General features: G+C 30.9%; 1 protein-coding gene and 1 long non-coding RNA gene across 2 annotated transcripts in view; one reads left to right on the top strand and one right to left on the bottom strand.

Moving 5' to 3' along the window:
- LOC129907302 (cyclin-dependent kinase 5 activator 1) overlaps window positions 1-19,151 on the bottom strand; it is a 162,195-nt gene that overhangs the window by 128,305 nt on the left and 14,739 nt on the right. The window contains exon 3 of the mRNA XM_055983419.1: window positions 2,420-2,557. Within this exon, the coding sequence (XP_055839394.1) occupies window positions 2,420-2,557 (138 nt within the window). The remainder of the gene's footprint in view (window positions 1-2,419; window positions 2,558-19,151) is intronic.
- LOC129907305 (uncharacterized) lies at window positions 4,531-5,389 on the top strand. Its single transcript, XR_008771004.1, has 3 exons — window positions 4,531-4,744; window positions 4,837-4,892; window positions 4,965-5,389. It is a non-coding gene; the product is annotated as an uncharacterized LOC129907305 (long non-coding RNA).

The following is a 19,151-nucleotide window of genomic DNA, read 5'->3' as shown; positions in this document are numbered from 1 at the left end:
TATACTTCGATTTTCCGCTAGCCCAAAATCATGTTTAAAGATACATACTATTAAAATCTTCTTTATTAAATAAATATGGTAACTTTTTAGTTGAAAGTCTTCCTAAGGCAAACGAATCACAAAGTTAAAAAAATAGCATTTCGAAAAAAAATATTCTTTAAATTTTATGCAAATTTTATAAGACTAGGGGGATAACATTTTTTATAATATATTAAAATTTAATGCAGTTTGCATAACACTCAACTACGATCGACCCATGTTAAGGATAATTTCCGATTTAAAAAACTATCTTTGGCGTAAAACATAATGCTAGTGTAAAGGTATCTATAGAAATTTTGGTAATTTTAAACGGTAATATTATTTTGAACGAAATGCTTTATATTACCTACTTATTTAGGATTTTACAAAATGGGTCTGATTTCGTCAGCCTTCGGGTTACAAAATAACACACATTCAGTTATATTTATTAGATTTTCTTAAATTGGTTCTTAAAGATTAATTTTAATATTCTTAGCTTGCTGGAAATATGTATTTAATTTGGCTGTACCAAGGTTACTTAAATTCTTACCTATAACACTGTGCTACAAAATAAAAAAAAAAAATACACCCGTGAAATTACATAGTGCAGGCTGTTTGTATGGTCGAATAATGCATAAAAATATTTTTGTTATATTTTTGGAACCCTCCATTTTTTTTTATTTACAAAAAACCATTTTTACAGATTTTACGATGTAATCTATCAATATCTAAGTCATTTTTTTAACAGTTCTCAATACGTTATATGTTTTTGGAAAGAGGATTTCCAGACCTTTTGAATGATGCATAGAAGTCTATAAACAAATTAAGTGTAGGTTTTTATCCCATAAATCTTGAAAAAAAGACTTTTTTCTCAATTTTTTCAACTTTACCCAATTTTTTTTGGAAAATAAACCAAAAGAAAAAAAGGAAGGTTATATTCTGAAAGAATATACATTTAAGCACAAATTTGACTGCGGATTCTATGCTACTTTTTTGTAAATAGAAAATGTGGCTTTTCATGATATGAATTGCAAGCTGAACAATAGGGTGTTCGTAATTTTGAAATAATAAGAATTTCTATGCTCCTAGGATCTTATATGGTTAGAAATAAACTAAAAAAATATTCCCCAAGTTTCAAGTCTCTAACTTAATTCTAACCCGTGCCGCCAAGCGGTTGAAGTTTCTTATGGGAATAACAAAGGGTCTCTTAGACCTTGTTCGATCAATCTTAAATTCCAGCCAAACCATTTGTTCAAAAAATTTAAAACTTTACAGGCTCAAATTTAATAAGTGTAGCTATCATGTGAACATTTTTCAGATTTTTAATTGTTATAATTTTAGAGATTTAGCTTGTTAAAAAAGTAATTTTTTTCAGACTTTTTCAAAAATCGCTTTTTACACTTTTAATGCCAAAAAATAAAAAAACATACGTTTTTATTCACGAATAAGCGTAGTATGTATATTTAAAATGTATATTTAATTCAAAGTTATATAATTAACTAGTTTTTTATTTACATATTTACTATAGTACTTTTTCTTAAATCGGGAACACGTTTTTTGAATATCGATGTGAGTTGAAGAATGAATACACAACTATCAAGAACGTATTTTTTTCTAGGTGCCAAAGAAGAAAAAAATTAATCGTACTGGCAAGCCACATGAAAGAACATCCATTTAAAAATAAACTGACTGTGACCTCCTGGGAAAATTTTGCGTGACCCACCGGCACCGGTGGGTCACATGGTGGTCAACGTGTTAAGGATACGCTTAAAATTGAACAACTTTAAAGATTGCTTTATAGAAACGACTGTTCTTTTATTTGCTGGTTACAGTTGCTCACTAAAAATATGACCACATCTTCAAAATAATATGGTAAAATAGTTCGTTGACACCAAAAAAATTTTTCACTTTTCATTTTCGTTCATGTTCTAAAACTTAAACATTTTGAAAATCATCTTAATTAAGTATAACTTACCAAATTTTGTTTAAGTTTTGAGTTCTTGGGGGGGGGGGGGGGGGGGGAGTCATGCCCCCGTGACCCCCTCCCTTGTATACGCCGTTGGCTGTAGGTCTCATTTTAATCTATGCTGGGTTTTTTCTCCATATACATATTTGAAAATTCTCCTTTACAGTTTTTACAGATTTGTTATTTGTATCGTAAACAAAACAACGTAGCATAAAAAGTTAAATTTAACCCAAATTTGCTTAATGTGCAAACCCAAGCCTCACATAAATTTGGATAGATCTTGGTAAAATTTGGATCCAACAACAAAATACGCAGAAAATTGTTTACTTAAGAGTGATAAGAAAATTTAACACACATTTTTTTAGTGCATTTTCCTTTAAACATAAATTTATTAAACCGTAAAAATTAAGAGGGCCAATTAAAATAAGTTCTTACCTGCCATCCCTGTAACAACAAGCATCTATCCACAGAACGTAGCCACATAACTGCATCACAAGCTTCAAACTTTCTCAATTTTCTACAGCGTTCATGTAAAAACATTCCAAGGCATTTGAGCAGTTCTGATGTAGATGCCTATGTAAGAGGAAAGAAAATTTAAACTTAGATATATACACTATTTTAAAAACTTTAAATCATAACAAAAACATTACTGTTAAAAAAAGAGCCAAGTTCTCCTATGTTGAAATTATGCTGGCACAAAAAGTACTGAGATGTAAAAGTGTACCAAGTTCGAAAGTTTGGGTTCAAATTCGTATCAATAAAATTTTGATTGTTCTCTTGACAATTTTTCTTAATTATCGATTTTTAAAGTTATTTCAAAAATTGCCAAGTAAACAATCAAAATTTTATTGATACGAATTTGAAACCAAACTTAAGAACTTGGTACACACGGGCGACCAACTAACTCCTACACTTTTTAACCGATTGGGCTGAAATTTTTTTAATTTATTGATTTTTAAAGAAATGGCATTAGTTTGAAAAAATTCTTTTGTTTCACAAACAAAATTCGGTGAAAAAAGACCATAAAATCGTTAAATTTTAATATTATATAAATCGAAAAATTGTATGTACTTATATTATTTTATAAGGCTTGAGTTATGCATATACCGTTGTTAGAAACATTCTGTAGTAGTTATCTACTATTTCTTACAAATTTTGACAAGTTTGGCCTAATCTGATCCATTTAAAAAGTCAATTGGTTTCCTGCACAGAAAGGGTAGATTTACCAAAGTATGTTCTTCTTTGTGGGTTAAAAATAGGACATACACTAATGAAATGAAAGCAATCTTCTTAGTATCTTAGATTACAAAAACTGCAATCTTCTCGCTATGTACAGTGTAGGTACACTAGAGTGACCGCAATTCCCATAGAAAAAATTTAAAAACATAATACAATTTATATTAGAATTTAATACCAAATGTATTAAATTTCAAGTATTGCATATTAAAATTTAATCTTTTTATTTTAATTTCTAATAAGAATTTTATTAAAAGGCAATAGAAAAATATTTTAATCCAATACCAAATGTATTTAAAGTTAATAAAATGTATTCTTTTCCTAAATTCATTACTGAAAATAAATATTAATCATAAATAATATAATAATGGTGATATTATTTTATCTGTTTCACAAACTGTGGCCTGTAAAATCATCTGCAATGTATGCTTTTTGCTTCGAAAAAGCACAAAGCGCCTTCAATTAGTACAAATTTACAGTTTTTGATTTATTTTTTTTTTTTAGAAAAGGTGCCTCAAACAATTGGCGATTGGAGGATATACTACTAGCGCCGTAGTGGTCAAAAATTCTAACCAAATAAACAGGACGGAAGGAACTAGCGCCACCTAGCCTTCACAACTTGGAAATAGTTTTGTTTACGTTTTTCTAAAAATGGCGTCCGTGTCAGACGTCAAAAGAAATTTCACAAAAAAAAACAGAGGTGCGTTCTTTTTCTAACAATAGTTAACTATTGTTAACTATCGTTAACTTTTGTCGTTCCTAAACTACAAAATAGTTACGATTTGTAACTATTTGACAGATGAACATCGTTCCTAAACTCGTTTTGAAGTGTCAAATAGTTACAAATCGTAACTATTTCCAACTCACCTCCATGATATGAGTTGAACATTCATGAGATTGTTGATGTGTCAAAGTGGATGTTTTGTTTACAAAACAAACTCAAAGATTTTGTTTCTTTTGGAAATAAGCGGAAAAAATGAAAATAAAAAGAGAGTTTTGTAATTTTTTGATAAAAGTTAATTTATTTTGAGTAAAAAACAATTTTTTTTGTTATAATAATGGAAATAAAAGTATATTCTCAAAAGAAATTTAGCTGGTGGTTTGACAGTCTAATACTACGTTTCCACCTGCCCTAAATCCGAGATTTAGCTAAGTAGATTTAGTATAAATCTCGAGTTTTATTTTAAATCTCGGATTGAAAGTGGGTGAATATCTTTGATTTAGGGTAGTTGAACCCAAATCTGAGATTTAGCTAAATAGATTTATAATAAATCTCGAGATTTATTCTAAATCTACTTAGCTAAATCTCGGATTTAGCGTAGGTGGAAACATAGTATAACAATCTCTAACAATAAATCGTTCCTAAATGATTTGTAAAAAATCCAACGATTTCTAACAATGACACTTCAACAATAATTTTTGACATAACAACGATCGTTGACTATTGTTAGAAAAAGAACGCACCTCAGAACATTTTTCATGAATTGTGAAAACGTATTTATTTCAGTGTGAACTCAAATTATAGTGAGTAGAAAATATTTTTATTCAAAAAACTGCATTTCAATCAAGAAAAACAATATATTAAAAAAATAAAAAAAAAATTGTAATACTTCTAGCAGAAATCCACGTATGTTTTGTATTTCAAAACAGATATTGGGAACTAAATTGATAGGTATGCCTCCAAAATCAATTGGTTAATACATTTGTTTTCTTTTTTAAATACGCATTTTCTTTTATATTGCAGAATAGTCGTACGCTATGGTTTGATGAGGAATCAATTGCTAACACCGATCTCTATGCCACTGTACCTACATACCTACTTGTTTTCAAGAAAACTGAAGGATGCAAGCCCTACGTTTCATTTTGCATGAACACCGAAAACGAAGTACCACCCCCAAATTTTTTTTGCTCATTCGATAGAGCATTGGCTGAATATCATTACCCTGATTTTTCGCACTCGCAAAATTCACCTTTTAGCCGCCATCTTGGATTTTACTTTTCGTTGAATATCTCGATTTCTATTTATCCTACATAAAAGTTGTGTATACAAGAAACGTAGGCAATTAAATTTCGCGTCTTTTATGTTAAGAACACTTTTTCGATATTCTGACTATTAAAAAAGTTACAAGGCAAAAAAGTAAAAAAACCGAAAAAAATGACAATTTTAAAGTTTTGAGGACTTTTTATCAAATTAATGAAAAAACGTTCCGAAAAAAGATTATTCACCTTAAAATTCTCTACAATTCTGATATAATAACTTTTTTTTCTATCTCTATAAATATAAAAGTTATTAATCCTTTTTTCTGTTAAAAATGCTCTTTTTTGTTTGTGTTTTTTATCTTTACTTTTTTCTTAAATTTTTTTTTTACCAAATCTTGAATTTTAAATGATTAGTGAGTATTTTAAAGCTTTATGTTACAAGAGAAAATTCAGGACCTGCAATTTTTTTATATTTAAGTCTCTTCATTTCGTAAAAAAGGGGTATTTTTTAACAAAAAAGTATTAATAACTTTTGTATTTATAGAGATAGAAAAAAAAGTTGTATAGCAAAATTGTAGAGAATTTTAAGGTGAATAATCTTTTCTCGGAACGTTTTTTCATTATTTTGATAAAAAGTCCTCAAAACTTTAAAATTGTCATTTTTTTCGGTTTTTTTTTTACTTTTTTGGCTTGTAACTTTTTTAATATTCAGAATATCGAAAAAGTGTTCTTAACATAAAAGACGCGAAATTTAATTGGCTACATTTCTTGTATGCACAACTTTTATGTAGGATAAAAATAAATCGAGATATTCAACAAAAACTAAAATCCAAGATGGCGGTCGAAAGGTGAATTTCACGAGTGCGAAAAACCAGGGTAATAATATTTAGCCAATGCTCTATCGAATGAGCAAAAAAAATTTAGGGGTGGTACAAACTGCTGGGTCAAATTATAAATGCACTGGACTAATATGTAGCTACCTAGTTGGTATGGAAAGAAACTTGTTTACAAATATTTATGGGTAAGGCCTACTATACATTATATTAAAAACAAGCTATACAATAACAATAAGGAAGTCAAGCTCTAACTTTGTTCTTATTGAACTTGACAAGGGCTTCGGAATTTTTGATTCATCAAATCCCATATTAAGTAGTTCACTAAATTGTATAAGATGTTCAACTGTCTGAAAAAAATTATTTGATAATTAAGGGTTAAAAGGTAAAATAAAATGCTTTTGAAAAGCATTACTTACATCATTATCAAATTCGGCTATTTTGGATACTCTTTTTAAAAGGAAATCCATAAAACTGATGTTTTTTGCCAACTTTTGAGACGATGGACAAAGTTTCATAAGGCTCTTTATTGGCTGTTCATATATCTCCAAGTATGAAAATGTTTGCAAGATTTTCTAATCAAAATATCAAAGCTCTCAATCGAATTAAAATGTTTCCATTTAAATGGAATTTGAAAATATTGCCTTAGAAAATAATAGCATAGAGGTGTTATATGAACCCTTAGCAGCGTTAACCAACTCATCGGCCAAGCATTCAGCATTATTGCATATTAAAATTTAATCTTTTCATATTAATTTCTAATAAGAATTGTACACGGTTAAAAATTCTGGAGTATTTTTTAATACAGCTCTTGTATTAAAGCAATACAAAAAATATTACATTTTAATTCTTCCAAAATATTAAAATTATTTTTAATCTTTTTTGTATTAAATTTCGATATTTAAGTATTAAGTTTACTACTTGTAATACAAAAATTATAATTTTAATTAAAATTTAAAAAAATTTAATTAAAATTATAATAATTATTAGAAAATTAAATTCTAATCTTGTATTGAATTTTAATACCGCTGTACTAGATTTTAATATTTTTGTATTATATTTGAGTATATTGTATTACATTTTAATATAATATTAATATATAATAAAAATTTATTAAAAACTAATATAAAAAGTATTAATTTGTAATACGAGAATATTAAATTTTAATCAAACGTCAGCAGCCACAGTACACATAATAAAGTAATATATTCCGAACGTTGTCAAAATTTGTTTGTCAAAAATGGCCACCAATCTGTCAGGTCGGCCTTTAATTTTTATAAAAAAAACCAATTTCTTTGTGTTTCTTCGCAGAAAATGGTGAATAATTTTTAACAAATTAGTGGTGTGCGTGGTTTTTCGGTTTTTGTGCGCTTTCAAATTAGTATATAATAAAATGTAATACAATATACTCAAATATAATACTAAAATTTTAAAATCTAATACAGCGGTATTAAAATGTAATACAAGATTAGAATTTAACCCACGGAGATTATTTTCTAAAAATGTTTGTACATATTACAAGTAGTAAACTTAATACTTTAATATTGAAATTTAATACAAAAAAGATTAAAAATAATTTTAATATTTTGGAAGTATTAAAATGTCATATTTTTTGTATTGAAAATTGCTTTAATACAAGAGTTGTATTAAAAAATACTCCAGAATTTTTAAGGTGCACAAAAATTTTCCAGACCGTTGTTTATATTATCTTACTAAATTTAGGGTGCTGATTCCGAAAACAACATGAGTTTTTCTCTAGCAGGTCTAGCTTTCAAATTATTCATACATGAAAAGACATAGGTAGAAATTCATACAATTTTTTTTGTTAAATTTTTTTGCGTTTTAAAATTTTGAAAATTTGATCCGCGGATCAGCAACTTTTATCTTCTGAAATCGGTGGTAAGCAGTGGCGTATTGAGAGGGGGGGGGCTCAAGCCCCCCCCCCCCCGGAAATCACTTTTAAAAAAATTACGATGGATACGTTTTCGAGATATGGTTTTTCAAAGTTTTTCGGGCTATATCTTGAGTAATAAACGACTAATCTGAAAGCTGAGTAAATAAGCAACAAACGCTAGAACAACTTTTTTGGGTCACTCCAGTTGTTTAAGTGCAATGTATTGAAACATTTTTAAAAAATCGAGTTTTTAAAGAAATTTTCTGAATAAAAAAACTTTATTACTGAAAGAAAAAATCAAAATCTATCGAATCCTCATAGCTTTAAATTTTATATGTATAGCACACTTTTTGGCACAAATAAAAACATAGTTTTCTTCAAAATCTATGGATAAATTAAAAAGATATGACCACTTTTGTAACGATCAATATTTTTTACCTTCTCTGTTACTTTTTGAGTTTTTGTCTATAACTTGAAAAGCCAGCCGAACTTGAAAACTTGTATTATGTAATTTTTTGTAGATAATTAAATTTCCTATCGATGTGTATTCTTTTGAAAAAAATTAAAATTGAAATATTGTAAAAAAACTTAAGAAAAACTTCATTAAAGAGAAAAAAAAACGAAATTTTTTATGTTCTTACTAAATGGTCTATTTTAATCATTTGAGCATTTATAGACACTGAACATGTAAAGGAAAAAAGAAGATACTTTATCTTACAATATAATGATCACAAAAATTGAATTCGGCTAAAATTGGATAAAATATGAACGTTCAAAATCTACTGTTTTTGGTGTTTTTTTTTTTTCTTTAACACATTTTAGAAGTTGTAATTAGGAGTTTTGCATTTCTTTATTTTTATCAATTTATACCTCTATTTTCTTAAAAATAGTCTCATATGATATCGTTTATCCTAAATCCCGAAACTATTTTTTTATTTTATAAAATGTTTTAAATGAAAATAGATTTACTATTTGTTTAGCATTAAGTGGTTTCATGTATGAATGATAAAAAGTAATTTTAAATAATAAATGCATATGATAAAACCACTGCTAAACACCATTTTTTAAAATATGTGCTAAAGAAAAATGGTTCAAAAAGACCAAAAACAGTAGATTTTGAAAGTCCATATTTTATCCAATTTTAGCCGTATTCAATTTTGACCAGCGGACATGAGATGTTTTTAGATTTTTGAGGGTAGTTAAAGAATATCCAAACAAAGATTAAAATGAAAAAATTAGCCTATTAGCACTTATTCCTAAGATGAACAAGAATCTTCTTTAGTGCATATCCTAAAATTTGCCCCTCCATCAAAAAATGCCATTATTTCGTAGGTATATATATTTTTTTTGTAATGGATTGTTTTGATTTTTAATAATGATGGATTCTAAAATTTTCATGCAAAATTTGGTTCATCTACCATAACTTTTAAGGGTTTTTCGGCAGTAAGTTTGCAACTGTTATAATAATATGAGTTGACAGATGAAAAACAGGTATAACTTTTTCCAGAGACGTCAGATTGTCTTGATTTTAGATTTTTTGGAATTTGCATTAAAAAATACCTTGAAATCATGTATCATATGTGTATATAATACCATAGCCTATTTTTGCTAATTTTGAAAATCTCCATTTCGCGATTTGACCTTGAAATCGCGACAAGCGGACATGAGATTTTTCTAGACTTTTGAGATATCTTATAGAATGGCAAAAGGAAGATATTGAGCAAAAAAAAATGTCTACTAACATTCATTCCGAGGTTAAACCCTTATTTGACTGGATTAAATAGATTTAGAAGAAAATTATGTTTTTATCTATGCCACAAAGTGTACTATACATACAAATGTTTTTAAATGTTTTAATACATTGCCCTTAAACAATTAAAGTGACCCAGAAAGTTGTTCTAGCGTTTGTTGCTTATTTACTCAGCTTTCAGTCGCCGTTCAGATTAGTCGTTTATTACTCAAGATATAGCCCGAGTACTAAGTAGGCTGGACAAAACAACAACAAAAAACTTTGAAAAATCATATCTCGAATACGTATCCATAAATATTTTGTTAGATAATATTTTCGAGTTTTCTGGGCTCAAATCTATATGAAAAGTACCTATAACGGCATTTGGTGTCCAAAAATTTTTTATTTTTTTGTAAACTAGTGTTATTCAAGTTTTAAAGTCGAAAATTTAGGTTTTTCATATATAACATTGAAACAGGAGAAGGTATAAAAAAAAGTATATGGATGACTTGGAGGTTTTGTAATTTCCTAAAAAAAATGTTATGATACTTTTTTCTACGAGATATCGTACTTTTAAAACGTGTCAAATGTCGAAAATATTGACATTATCGACTATTACTCTTAAACTATGAGTCCTATCAAATAGTTGTCTTTGAAAAACTGGTAGATAATGTGCTCCTTTATATTACTAAATTTTTTGTTTTTGTTTAAAGTAGTCTTTCAAAAAGAAAACAAAATTTTTTGATTTAGTCAAAATACAAAAATTGAGAATTTGTGTACATAGTTTCTAAAATATGAGTTTTTTGACATATATTTTTAACTCGTACCATAAACTATAACGCTTTCCATAAAATAGCTGAAGATATGCTATAGTAACACTTATCGTTTTAAAGGTAGTGCGCTCAAAAGAGTGGTATATTTAGAAATATCGGTTTTTGTCTATTTTCTTCAAATGGTCAGTGTCATCTAAACGAATTTTCATAGCATGTGTAGGTTATGTGTTTTTTACATATTTGAATGAAGTTTTTATCGCTCCATAGCGGTAATTAAAAACAAAAATTATTTGGACAAAAATCAGAAATATCAGTTTTTTATATTTAACTCTTCTAAAATGCAGTCTTTGAAAAATATTTTAAATTTATTTCATAGCCCATGATGTTTTCCAATAAAAAGATTAAGATGTACTTTTTTATAGCTGCCATCGTTTAGAAGATATAAGCTTTCAGAGAGAGGACCATACGAAAAAATTTTAACATATAACCTTTAACCTTTTTCACTCCCATGGTTTTCACCTTGGTGTGGTGGGGGGCCTACGTTTGGTACTCCAGCAACCCAGCTGTAGGACCAAACAAACCATGAAAACAGAGATGTTATCTAAAAATGACCAATAATGGAAAAGTTATCGAAGAAGATAAAAATCGAGTGGGGTTATTCACTTAAATGTCAGACGAGGTCATGGCTACCGACGAGGTCTTGGTTTTGAGTAAAACGCCAGTGACAACAAACAAAAACAACAAGGAACTAATGGCGCTCCATCCTGTAGCAGGCCTACTGCCGGTGGGGTTGATGAGGTATTTTCTGAATATCTCATGAACCTTACCAACTCTGAGGACGGAACTGGAGGGGGAGAGATGTCTTCGGATGAAGAGAATCGTATTCTCAATGACGACGGCTTTCAATCCCTGCCCAGTTCAGACAGCTCGGACGCAGATGTCACAGTGGCGGAAAATCCTGCGAAAGACATGGACATTGACTACCCACTAGACAAAACTTTGGCCAAAACCCTGTCCTTGACAGTGAACCTTGAAAAGTAAACCTACCAAAGTCTCCGAGGATGGCTCAGACTCCTAAAAGGTGCTGATAAACACCGGACCTAAACAGCAATGCTCAAAAGGGCCTAGATCGACTCATGAAGGAATGCTGCATCTAAGCAAACAGAATAAGGCAGGGGATCTTACTCCAGATCTCAAAAAGATCGAAAATGCGAGGAGAGCCGTACGAAGATATGGCAGTGGGGACCCGAAGAAACTGTGTTTTAGAGATTGAAAACGACTAAGCTGGGCCCGAAAACTTCTTGCGAAGTCTGAAACAAACTACGAAGCTCCAATCGACACAAAAGTAAGATAAATTGAAAACAAAAAAGAACATCAGCGCGCCTTCACCTCAAAGGCAGCTGCAGCCAGCAACCCAAGGGTAGTACCGGTAAACGGTCCCAGACACTCTAGGGTTCACGATGCTCGCGAAAGCAGTCGCCAAAAGAGAGGCAGGCAAAACGACACGTCGCGTTGTCTCCAAAAACATCTCCCCCCAAGAAATACAAGTCGGCAAACAGTGCACAAACGCCAGGGAACATTCAGGTGGCAGTTATAAATGCAGGGAGCTTAGAAGGAAAACTAACCAATGAACAGTGGTCTCAAGTGGAGGTTAAACTTCTCGAATTCGTTAACGAAGAGATACTTGCTTCCACAGGTTTGTTGTAACCTACGGGCCATTATCGACAATCAAAGGCTTTAAGGTTCTTGCCTGTTACGGTGAACCTACTCTGAAGTGGCTCAAAGATAAAGTGGGCTGCATGGAGGGGTTATTGGAAGGAGTAACGCTTAGTGTTGCTATCAAAGATGACCTTCCAACCAGACCCAAAGTCCGTATTAACATACCGGACCCCAATATCGACAAGACCACCTTTGAAAGGTACCTAAGGCACAAAACCCAAGCCTCCCCAGTGCAGATTGGAAGGTCATGCAAATGGAGACACCTACGAAAACAGGTCGGGAAGCAATAATTATGCTCAACCATGAAACTATGGCTATGCTACCATCACTAGACTTCCTTCTGGGATTTGGCATAAATGCGGTTAAGGTGAGACCGGTAACGGCAGCCAACTTGCAGAAAAACAACAAACAATAATTAAAAAACATAACTATGAAAGTGTTGCAACTCAATCTGCAACACAGCAAGTTGGCATCTGCCACCCTAACCTCATTTCTGTCAAATAATAACATAGACATTGCCCTGGTATAAGAGCCGTGGATCAACAGCGGTATTATCTGCGGACTCAAATCCAAAGATTTCACGATTTATAGTAAAAAAGGGACTACAGAAGCTTACTATCGCACATGTATAGCAGCGAAAAAAATCTTAAATCTTTTCCCTTCTATCCCCCCATTGTAGCGCAGATATGACAACGGTCAAATGTGAAGGAGACGGGGCTAAGCCCCTGATCATAACATCCGCCGGTGATACACTGGACCCTCCACCATCAATTGCGTTTACCGAGTTGGTAGCAGAAGTCGGTAAGAAAGGTTGGGATCTTCTGGCAGGCTGTGATTCAAACGCCCACCATCTGCAATGGGGCAGCACACACATAAACACAAGAGGAGAGTCACTTTTTGAATTTATTATTAAAAACAATATGGTGATACATAATAGAGGTAATGAACTTACCTTCATTACAAGAAATAGAAAGGAAGTACTTAATGTGACAAAATAAAATTAAGGCCTCATCATTGGGATAATATGTTAGACAACCTCTGTTAAACAGCTCAGCTATAGAAAAACTTGTAAATGAAATCACATCAGACATAATCAATGCGTACGAAAGGTCTTGCCCCTTGCCCAAGGCTAAAAAAAAGCTCAACCCCGTATGGTGGTCAAACGAGCTTTCCGTTTTTAGGCAAAATTCTAAAAGGCTTTACAACAGAGCTAAAAACAGCAACAACCCAGCTGATTGGGATCTCTTCAAAATCAGCAAAAATGCATGTTAAAACCGAACCACCTATGCCAAGTCACGAAGTTCAAACTAGTTGACCAATGTCGAAATACACTCCCCAAGCAAGACGAACATAGTTACTCTTCGATGGGTCCCAGGACATCGTGATATACAGGGGAATGAAAGGGTTGATGAACTGGCCAAAACAGCATCAACCCTTGATTCGTGCCAAACCGTTTCATGGGTGCTTATGCCAATGGTGCACGAATAAAGCTGACTAAAGCAAAGCTTCTTAAACTCTGCAAACGACAGATGGTCAGATCTCGAAACCTGTCGAGTTTCCAGAAATCTGTAGCCGATCCTTTCTAAGAACAAAGCCGAAACCATACTTAAGCTAAGGAGCCTCAATTGTCCCTTTAGATCACTGTCCTTACAGATCACAACTCAATGGGAACCCACATGAGTAGAATGGGTATTATCTCATCAGACTTATGTAGAGGGTGTCAAGACGAAGAGGCAGAAGAGGGCTCATACCACTTCCTTTGCTAATGCCCCAGTTTAGCAAAAAAGCAGGAAAGCAACTCTTGGAGATTACTTCTTCAATGAGTTAGATGACGTCTCGTCCTTGCCACTAAAAAACATTATGAAATTCATCCAAGTTTCAGGATGGTTCAGGGAGGCATATACCACAAACACCAAATTTCCAATGAATCCTTCCCTCACCCATCCAAGTTCCTTCCCACCCTAACCCTGGGGATCACAATGGATCTATCGAGATCCGAGTGCGATGATTCGACTTGTCGGATTATCAACCCGTTCAACCTAACCTAACCTTGAATAATTATTTATGCACACATGGGATTTTTGACCTTTTACTTTTATCGATGTTTTAATACTCTTTGCAAGTTTTCAGCTCTATGCGATTTTTTCCATGTTTTACAATGACTAAACTCCTTAAACTCCTTTTTATTAAGAGGGGGTGTCCCGTCACATAAACGGTTCAACGCGTTACAACGTTTATAAATTGGTGGATAACTTTCGCATTTGTAAAGATAACCGAATGAAATAAATTTTATTATTTAGTTAATAAACATTTGGATTGATACTTAATACTATTTTGGATTGAGATTTAATCAATCTAAGGAGTAAAGCTATTTTGAAAAACTAAAATTTTGTTTTTATAGAAAAAAATTAATCGGAACTTATGTTATTTTTCTTGACCTTGCAATGTTTGGACAGGTGCAACTTCTGAAAAAAATATTTAAATTATGATTTCTGAAAAAGTAAATATAAAAACTCCTTTTTGAACATTTTTCTTTGTTTGATACCTTAAAATTTGATATTTTTTTTTTGAAAAAAAAAAAATATTTGAGTTGAGCTTCTTAAAACTTTTTATTTTAATGAATTATATTGATGTATGCAGAAGTTACACCTGTCCAAATATTGCAAGGTCAAGAAAAATAACATAAGTTCCGATTCATTTTTTTCTATAGGAAACAAAATTTTAGTTTTTCAAAATAGCTTTACTCCTTAGATTGATTCAATCTCAATCCAAAATAGTATTAAGAAAAATAAAATTTTTAGTCTGAGTAAGAAACAAACACAAAATTAATAGGTCGTACTAAAACAACGACTAAAATTGTCGCTTTTTATGCTCTCTAATTTACAATTGCTCAAATTTAGAATTTATAATTATACTGTTTATTAAATTAATAATAAAATTTATTTATTGGATTATCTTTACAAATGCGAAAGTTATCCATCCATTTATAAACGTTGCAACGCATTGAGCCGTTTATGTGACGGGATACCCCCTCTTAAGAATAAAATACCAAATACGTGAATACACGAGCCGAGAAATTATAATTTTAAGAAAGCATTAATCCATAAGAAAATTTAAAAAAAATTCCCTTTTTTATAAGTCGAATAATAGTTCTCAATGAGAGGGGTTGTTTTCATTGTTTCTTGTTATAAGACAATTTGTCTCATGTTTTTCGTTGGTCATTTGGAACTTTGTTAAAAAAATAATTTCTCGGCTCGTGTGGGTCGTAGAGAGCTAATTTTTTTTTTTAATTGTAGATAATTTAGAGCCGTTTTCTTCACTAAAAGTTGAAGTCAACTTGAGGATTTTTATTCTCAACTTGTGATTTTGTTTTTCTTCACTCAAAGTTGACAGTTTCAACTTTAGATTCTCAACTCTCGAGTTGGTCAACTTCTGGTTTGCTCAACTTCCGAAAATAATAGAAGTTGAGGGAGCAAACCTGAGAGTTTTCTGTGAAATGTCATATTTTTTTGATGCTAAATCGTGGCAAAAACTTTTTTATTGCTGTGACAAATTGAGAATTAAACTTATGTCGAATTCCTTTCAATTTTTAGAATCGCCTAGAAAAATTCGAATTTTTGGTGTTAAAAAGGAACATGAAAACAAACCGAATTCTTTTTGCGATTGTGTGTGTGTCATTTGACAACAATTCTTACACGAACGTCAAGCTGAAATCAAAACAATTTCTGAAAAATAAAACCAGAGATTCCTTTGATCAATAATTTTGTTTATTTTCTTCGGTAGTATTAATTCAATTTATTCCAAATCAATAGGAAATTGCAGATATTATTAAGATCTGAGTGAAGATGAAGTAAATATTTCTTTCTTTTGGACGTATACTGTGGTTTTACAAAGAAAAAATTTCCTTAAGAGAATCACGAGAAGAAAAGTCACAGTAATTTGACTTTTTCACAAGAACTACCTATGCCAAGAAAAATTATATTTTGATCGCACATTGTTTTTTCTATTTATTTCATATTTTTGCGCAATAAAAACAAGATATTCGATTATAATTTACTCATTATTTGAATTTATTATTCTCAGATAAACAAACAACACGAAGGAATCTTTCAGCTTGACGTTTGAGAAATGTCAAATGTTCCAAGTGTGTGTGCAAATCCGTGTAAATCTCTCAAAAAAGAGGGATTAAAAAAAATTCGAATTCTGCTTCGTTTGAGGCGAATTTTTTTTCTATGGAACATGATTTTCAGAAAAAATTCGCTTCGAGATCGTCGAAAATTCGATTTTTGCATTGAAAGGAATTCGCCATTATGGAAATATATTTTCCAATCGCAGAATATTATTATTCATTAAAGAATTTTCATATACATTTTCCACCGATTTTTTTTTTTACATTCCGACAACATCACTCTTGCGCGCACACACACACATACACACACACTTTTACACAAAATATTCCTTTGAAATTCATTTTTGCAGAAAAAAAGCAAAGCAAAATGCATTTAAATTTATTACTGAAAAGAATTTGACATTTTGACAAAAAAAAAATTGCACTAGAAATAGAGAACTTCAATTTAAAATGACATACTAGATTGTTTTTTAAATTTGAAACTGACAGTATTAGTATAAACTGTCACAAATATCCCAGGGATATTTTTCAAACTGGAAGTTGAGAAAAAAAAGTGAAGAAAACAAATGTTCAACTTTTGTTTCAACCTTAGAGTTGATATCAACTCTCAAGTTCGCCAACTCTCGAGTTTGCTTCAAGTTGAGCAATAGTGAAGAAAATCGCCCTTAAAGGACTACAAAAGTATTTTATTTTGTTAGCCAATACTTGCACCGTTTGCAAAATAATAAGGCAAGAGTTTGATAAACAAAAAAACGATTTCGACTTAATATTATTTACTTTTTATTTGTTTAAATAATAAGTGGGTGGTTTCGATCAGGTGGTGAGAAATTGGGTTTAAGACTTCTAAATATACCCCTATCGATCCATGAAATAAAAATTGACAGTGCCTCTGTGCGCAAGGTCAAATGACGCTTTGACTGGACTAATAAGGAAAACTTAAAAATTAGTATGAATATTCCCGCAAACATGAAAAATTAATTATTTCAAAACCTAGAGCTGCTAGAATGAAGCCAATATGATTTTTGAGATAACTGAACACAAATCTATAAAATTTGTTGAAGCTTAGAAGAATTTGTTGTAGCTAAGAATTAATTCGTTCTGGAAAATTTTAAAAAGTTGAAAATTGTTGGCCAGTGTAGTATATACTTTTTGTTTTAAAACAGCAGCAATGAAGCCATGAAAGTTATGAATAGCAGTCTTGAGTCATATTTTGACGCAATCAGTTCTTGGTATTTCTCAAAAATGGATGTTTGTTAATATTTGTCGAAATGGCAGAATTTTTATGTATCAATTACCAAAAAGTTTATAAAGATCGATTATCGGGCTCAGAGTTAGATTTTAAACAACGTTATCAATATGAACGGGAAAATTCGTTAAGTAATATGATTTTTGAGATTACTGAACACAAATCTATAAAATTTGTTGTAGCTAAGAATTATAATTGGTTCTGGAAAAATTTAAAAAGTTGAAAATTGTTGGCCAGTGTAGTATATTCTTTTTTGTTTTAAAACAGCAGCAATGAAGCCATGAAACTTATGAATAGCAGTCTTGAGTCATATTTTGACGCACTCAGTTCTTGGTATTTCTCAAAAATGGATGTTTGTTAATATTTGTCGAAATGGCAGAATTTTTATGTATCAATTACCAAAAAGTTTATAAAGATCGATTATCGGGCTCAGAGTTAGATTTTAAACAACGTTATCAATATGAACGGGAAAATTCGTTAAGCAAAAAATGTATTGGTAAGTCATTATTGTAAATGAATAGTAAATTTTTTACAATCAGCCCTATGGTGAGTTTCACGTTGAATGTTTTCCACCCGGAATTATTTTGTTCGCCTGGAAATGTATCGCATTGAAATAAAATATTTATTAAATAAATAAGTTATACGTTTCGAGATTTAAGTTTGCGTGATTTTAATGTTGCGGGCTTTCGATAAAAGAGATTTTGTAATTGCGAGATTTCGGTATAAAAAATTTGTAATGCGAGATTTTAAGATGCGAGATTTTAAGAACGAGATTTTAAAATGCGGTCAATCATACCCAAACCACAACTTTTAGCCCGGAACTCAATACAATTTTTCCGGGTAGAATCTTGTTCACGTGAAACTCACAATAGGGTTGAATAAGTTTTTTTTTTAAAGTTATGTCAAGTTTCAAAACTGTTGAGATAATTTCAACTCTGAATCATATTTGAATTGCCAACAGTAGGTATATTATAGTGGAGTAAAATTAGATTTATACCTCGGAATCCAGGGAAAGTCGATGAATCTGTAAAACTAGTATAGGGCTGCATTTTTAAAAGGTCAAATAAGAAAGTTAAAAAAAAATCACCGCTCTCGATTACAACAATTTTTAAGTATCGTTTACAAAATAATATGTCATTCCGTATGAAATCGTTCAATCAGAATTGCTGTCTCATTTTTAGATTTTGCTCAAACTTTGTAGGGATGTTCTCTAGGACTGTTAGGAAGCAAATCCATGATGATTTAATTTTAAGTTGCGTGGTTTTCTTATCTTTCAACCTAATTTTCATGTTACTATAGTGCATCTATTGAAGATATCTTTTTGTTTGAAACGGCATTTTAAAGCTTAAGAATAGTAATTTTTAAATAGTTGTTAAAAAATTGCGTACTAATTATCTCTGAATTAAAAACGATTTTTGAAAAACTGGTAATTTTACTGATTTTTCATGGTTTTTGACTGGTTCCAGAACCTTGGCTATTATATGTAAGAGACCTATACTTACCAAATATTAAATATAGATATTTTTCAACAAAATAAATCTTAAACCAAAACGCCAATAAAACGTTTTTATTCAAAAATTTGTTTTGAAATCGGTGGTGTCGTTTACGAGAAACGACTCTAAGGGAAA

The sequence above is a fragment of the Episyrphus balteatus genome, chromosome 1, assembly GCF_945859705.1.
Source record: "Episyrphus balteatus chromosome 1, idEpiBalt1.1, whole genome shotgun sequence".
In the NCBI taxonomy this organism is placed as follows: domain Eukaryota; kingdom Metazoa; phylum Arthropoda; class Insecta; order Diptera; family Syrphidae; genus Episyrphus; species Episyrphus balteatus.
Note: the sequence above shows the minus strand (reverse complement) of the source record. Positions and strands in the feature narration are given on the sequence as shown.